General features: G+C 37.6%; 1 protein-coding gene across 2 annotated transcripts; it reads left to right on the forward strand.

Moving 5' to 3' along the window:
- Nucleotides 1-396: 396 nt before the first annotated feature.
- Nucleotides 397-2,197, forward strand: LOC122278842 (UDP-glucose flavonoid 3-O-glucosyltransferase 7-like). Of its 2 annotated transcripts, XM_043089048.1 has the most exons (2): nt 783-923; nt 1,000-2,197. In XM_043089048.1, exons 1-2 carry the CDS (start codon nt 920-922, stop codon nt 1,998-2,000), a joined length of 1,005 nt encoding a protein of 334 aa, XP_042944982.1. In that variant the 5' UTR covers nt 783-919; the 3' UTR covers nt 2,001-2,197. The 2 variants fall into 2 exon arrangements, with proteins under 2 accessions (XP_042944981.1, XP_042944982.1); XM_043089047.1 differs by having other exon boundaries at nt 397-2,197.
- The last annotated feature ends 4,085 nt before the right edge of the window (nt 2,198-6,282 follow it).

Consider the following 6,282-nt stretch of genomic DNA (forward strand, 5'->3'; position numbering starts at 1 on the left):
TAATAATTTTCTTTTTATACAGTATGTGATGTGAGATGATTAGTATTATCCTCTTTCATTATAAAGAAAAATACTTTAGTTATAAAAAGATTATATAAAAATAAATTTATAAATTAATATGATTTAATGTGATATTTCACATTATAAAATTATTTTAGAGTAAAGTCATATATAGTCATGAAAAGTGTAAATGCAATGCAATTGTTTTAAAAAATAATGATGTCCACTATTAAAAAAAAAAATTCTTTTTATATGAGTTTTATATTTATTATTTTTTTAATTAATTACATATCACTTATAGACTCAACAAGAATCAGTTCTCTTATAATTATAAAATAAAACTATCGGATCTTATAGCTGCCATGTAACAGTTCTCTATTATATATTCGACGCGAGCCAAACATATTCCAAGTTATAACACAGCCCACCTACTTAACAAACTCTCTCCGTTTCCAACTCTCTTTGTTGCCTTCTTCATCATCGTCACCACTCGTTCTTGTTCCGAAACTGAGTCGAAATCTGTTATGGGTAGCAAAAGCTCTCAGCTCCATGTATTCTTCTTTCCCTTTAACGCCCCTGGCCATATGATACCAATGTTAGACATGGCCAGGCTATTCACAACCCGAGGTGTCAAAGCAACCATAATCACCACCCCGTTCAACGTCCCTACAGTTGTGAAAACGATTGAAAGAACCAAAACTCGCGGCAATGGCGTCGTCAAGATAGATATCCAAACCATCGAGTACCCGGCAGTAGCAGAGACCGACCTCCCAGAAGGGTACGAGAATACTGACTCCAGGACTATCCATGAAAAGATGACCAGTTTCATCACGGCCCCTGCGATGCTCCGGCAACCACTCGAGCAGCTACTGCAAAATCATGATCATCCTCATTGCATTGTTGCTGACATGTTCTTCCCATGGGTAATTGATGCTACCGCAAAATTTGGTATCCCAGTGCTCGTTTTTAATTCAACCAGTATTTTTTCTTCGTCCGCAGGGGTAAGCATGCGACAGTACGAGCCTCAAATGAAAGTTTCATCTGATTCTGAACCATTCGTCATCCCTAATTTTCCTGACGAGATAATGTTGACAAGAATGAAACTGCCTACCTTCAGTGATAATAAATACGTTCAAACATTATTTTCCAACTTTGCGAAAGAAGTTGGAGAATCCGAGGTGAGGAGCTATGGGGTTGTTTTCAACAGCTTCTACCAGCTCGAGCCGGCTTATGCAAATCATTACACGGAGGTTTGCGGAAGAAAGGCATGGTATATAGGCCCAGTTTCACTCTGCAACAAGGACGTTGAAGACAAAGGTCAGAGGGGATTAGAATCCTCCATTGATAAACATGAATGCTTGAAGTGGCTTAACACAAAGCATGTCAATTCCGTTGTTTATATATGTTTCGGAAGCAATGCTAGCTTCAATGATTCTCAGCTAATGGAGATTGCAATGGGTCTTGAGGCTTCTGGGCAGCAATTCATCTGGGTTGTGAGGAAAGACAAAAAAGAAAATGAAGATGAAGTTTGGTTACCCAAGGGATTTGAGAAGAGAATGGAAGGTAAGGGACTGATTATAAGAGGTTGGGCACCCCAAGTTTTGATTTTGGATCATGAAGCAGTGGGAGGATTTATGACACATTGTGGTTGGAACTCGATATTAGAAGGAGTGACTGCTGGGCTGCCTATGGTGACATGGCCTCTGTTTGGTGATCAATTTCTCAACGAGAAGTTAGTGACTGAGGTATTGAAGTTTGGGGTTCCTGTTGGTGTTCAACAATCATGTTTTGAAATGAGTGGGAATGATCTTTGTATCAAGAAGGAAGCAATAGAAAAGGCAGTGAGGCAACTCATGGAAAGTGAAGATCAAGCAAAGGAAACCATGAGAAGCAGAGCCAAAGAGCTTGGGGAGATGGCAAGGAGAGCCGTTGAAGAAGGTGGATCATCTTATTCCCATTTAAATGCTTTAATTGAAGAGTTAAAGGCCCTCCACAGTTAGCATGTTGGAATGCACCACGCGATATGGATAATATCTCAACAATCTTTCTAGTTTAGATTAGGTTTTATTAAATTTTATGAATCTGTTTTTGAGATTTCTTCTGTATTCTTTGCTCCTATGTTCGTCTGTTATGAGTGAGCGTTCCTATGTTATAAGTGAGTGTTTATCAATAAAAATTGAGATATTGTTCGGGGCCTTTTTTTTAAGAAAAAATAAAGAAAAGAAAAGAAAAGAAAAAAGAGCCATCTTTCTTCAATAATTGATTTAATGGAATTTCCGAGCACTTTGAAGACTATATATGGTTCGACCGTCTGAAATTGAAGTTTAATTATTTGTTGCATGATTAGAAAACTATAAAATAATTTAAATATTTGGTTCAAGATATGTAGAACAGACGAATGCATATGCATGCCCAACGCTTAAGGTCGGCCGAGTAGCTACGAATTACCCAATACACCTTCTCCGCAAACCACATTAACGTATATATTAAATACATGAAGAGAGAGGAACTCACAAGCTGTGAGATTAGGATATTCAGCACCCATAGGTACCAACACTCGCCGCCAAAGAATGCAACAAGCCATTAAAATCCTCTAGGCATTAGGCATCAATTGGGTCAGGGCAAGCCCCATGACTTCTAAAACGTCATAGACAGGTCGTACATAGGGCAAACAAAGCCCCTTTGCAAACATAGCCATATATAGGGCAACATCGATGGCTCCACAGTGCTAGTCAACCAGTCCAAGGGTCATCGAATCGGGAATGTTGAAGCTATCCCACGCAGTGTCCCGTTCACAACAAGAAATAGTTGAGGACCATCGATGACCCTAAAAAATAGAATAAGGGACATCCTCTCCTTCCCTGATAGGGTTAGCATCAGCCCCTTCTAGACAAATAGGGGATCGCAGAGTCACGAGAAACCAGCCTCAGGGGAAGAAGCTGCAAGATTGCTCTTAGAAGCCATAAATTTGCAATGAATGTTGAAAAAGGGAATGTAAGGACAACAAAGCACTCGAGAGAATAAATGAGAGAGTCAGAATTGAAAGTGAAGAAGTGGGAAAGTAAGTGTAAGGAAACTATAAGTATCCACGTTTTGAGGTGCAAAAGAGCACGAAAGTGAAACGACGTTTTGACAAAGGGGCACAAATGACAGAAAACCCAGATAACGAAGGGGTACATTATAATTACAAGTTTCAAGTGCTAAATTGGAGGGGGTTAATACCTCTCCGAGGCTTATTGGGCTGCCCTACAAGCCTAGGGTACGACTTGGGGACAATAGACCTAGATCCACCCAATGGGCCTGGGGTACGACTTGGGCCAATAGTCTAAGATTCACCTTGAGGGCCCAATCCATCTTGACCACTGAGAGAACAACTGGTTGAGAGTCTTTCAAGCAAAGAGAGCAATCTGATCATTTGTTCATGCGTGTGTAGATAAACTCTATATCTCGAATTTTGAATAACGGATAAGCCCGCTATCACATAGTAACAAAAATCTCATGGGTTCTATATATACATATTGCTCAGGTACATGAAGGTCGTCTGATTCACTGGGATAGAAAAGGTAGATTTCCATTCTGATTATTAACTTAGGCATCAGAGACGTTACTCTAAACCCCCAAGTCACTCAACTCTTTGATTGTAGGTGATCGCATGTGAGTAGCAATGAAACATGTTGATGAGAACCAAAGTGGAGCTATCCTTAAAAATCATTTGCAAGTCTCAGATGGACCAATGACAAGATCTAGAGCTAAGAAGATCAAAGAAGTAACGCAAAAATTGGTGCAATCCACTTAGGATGAAACTAGGAAGAGCCCAACACTTAAAATGGGCTTGAAGGAAGAAGAACCAGTTTTGATCCACTTGATACAACCTATGGAAGACATGACTTAAAGATACAGTCTATTGTTGTTAAGGCTTTCAATTTGTTTAAAGGTTTTTTTTATTATTAGTTTAGAATAAGTGGGCTTGAGGATGCTTGGCCACATATGTCTTATTTATAATGAATTAGGGTTTTTATGGGAAGGCCTTGTATTTTGACTAAGGGTTTATTTGAAAAGTTATTATTTTATGTCTCACTAGGGTTTTAGAAGTTACTGTAACGCAGCGCGCGACACCATTCATGCTATAGTACTGGAGGCATTGTTCACTTAGGGCTTTTGGAGATTGTTTATTTAAACTACTTATAGCCTCATTTGAGAGGGCTAACAATATGGAATTTTCATTGTGAGTTGAGTTATCTCCTCTTGTTCTTCTTGAACTTTTAAACTTATCAAAAGTCAATCAAAACCTTTGTGGCGTTCCTCCTTTGTAATCTGAGTTCTTCAACGGGTCTAGATTTTAATATAATCTAGATTCTTGAAATGAGTTCTCATCGGTTTTAGATTTTCTATCTATAGACCTGGGTTTGACTTTCTTAGGTTTGTTTTTTCAATATTATTGTTGGGTCTCAAAGCAAGTTGATTGGGGTTTACATTATTTGGTATTCAGAGCAAGGTTTTCAATCAAGTGTAATTTTATCTTTTATTTATTGTATCTTTAATTCTAAGGCTTCATTGTTGATCTAAGGTTGCAAAAGAAAAAAAAAAGTATATAAATTCGTTTTTCCTAAGGCTGCCAGATTACTCTATCATTTTGGTTTCATATTTATCAACATTAGGTGGCTAAATTCCTTATTTGAGGGCTACCAAAATTTGCACCATCTATAGGGTTGGAAATTTCTGGGGTTTCTTGCATCTCTAAGTTTGTCAATTGCTTGGAGTGCTGTTTGATTGATTCTATTATATTTCCTTGCCAATTTTTATGTGTTTGAATTCAATTATTTGATTGTTACAATTGAATATTGCTGTTTATGATTGAATTGGTGAGAAAAGAAAAGAAAGGAAAAGAAAAAAAAAATTGAAAAAAAAAATCCAAATTTTTATTTTATTTTATTGAGCCTTATCATCAAAGGGGTTGCATACATCATTATAGTTAGTATCTTATTTTATAGTTACCATCCCATTCCTATAATTCCCTTAATTCTTTTGTTGTTGTTTTTTCCTTCCGTCTGTTTCTTGTTTTTGTTCATTGGACCTAATTACTAGTTAGGATAAAACAAGGTTGTAGTTTTTTAATTGAAGTTCAATTAGTTCTTAAAGAATTTGAGTGAGAAAATTCTTGAGGTAAAATACAAGAGAGTGTGAGACAATTATCGAGAAAAAAAAGTCAATTAAGAGTGAAACATGAGTGAAGTGCCATTATTCGAGTATAAACATGTAAGAGAGCATGTGAGGTCTTTTCCACTAACACTTTTTTTTGTGCAGTGCGTACGATATCTTATAAAAGTGACTCATCGCCAAAGGGGATGGCAGATAACTCCTTTGTGTTGCAGGCCATGCAACAATAGTTTGAGCGATTGAACATGATATTAGGGGAAGTGAGAGAAATGATGGATCAACAACATGAAGCAATTAAAAATTTGCATGGTGGGAGAGATAGGAGGAGACGTGAACCTAGAAGAGAACATGAATATGAAGATGAAGGAGATGGTAAGGATGAGAAAGACCTAATGTCTAAAGTTGGCATGGGTAGATAAAGGAGTCAGACTTGAAAGAGGACTTTGGAGAAACCCATGGGGTCATGATGGAGTAGATAGGGAACTTGAGAGCATCAAAATAAAAATACCATATTTCCAAGATAAAACTGGCCCTGAAACTTATTTAGAGTGGGAGAAGAAGATAGAGTTGATCTTTGATTGTCACAACTATTCAGAGGAGAAGAAAGTGAAGTTAACAGTAATTGAGTTAACTGATTATGCTATTATTTGGTGTGATTAATTAGTGACCAATAGGAGAAGGAATTATGAGAGGTCTGTCGAGACACGGAGAGAGTTGAAAGCTCTCATAAGGCGGCGATTTGTACCTAGCCACTACTATAGGGACCTCTACCAGAAATTACAAAATCTTATATAAGGGTCTAGGAGTATGAATGACTACCATAAGGAGATAGAGGTGGTTATGATACGGGCGAATGTAAAGAGGATAGGGAGATCACTATGGCTAGATTTTTGTGTGGTTTGAATAGGGAGATAGCCAATGTGGTTGAGTTACAACATTATGTAGAAATAGAAGACATGTTACACATGGCTATGAAGGCAGAGTGGCAATTAAAGAGGAAAGGGACATCAAGGTACACTTCAATTTCTAGCACTCATTGGAAACCAAAGTGGTAGAAAAATGATCGAGCTGTAACAAAGGCAAAGACTGAACCACCTAAAGGAAAAGATGAAGAAACTAGCAACA

The sequence above is a fragment of the Carya illinoinensis genome, chromosome 10 (genome assembly GCF_018687715.1).
Source record: "Carya illinoinensis cultivar Pawnee chromosome 10, C.illinoinensisPawnee_v1, whole genome shotgun sequence".
Lineage (NCBI taxonomy): Eukaryota > Viridiplantae > Streptophyta > Magnoliopsida > Fagales > Juglandaceae > Carya > Carya illinoinensis.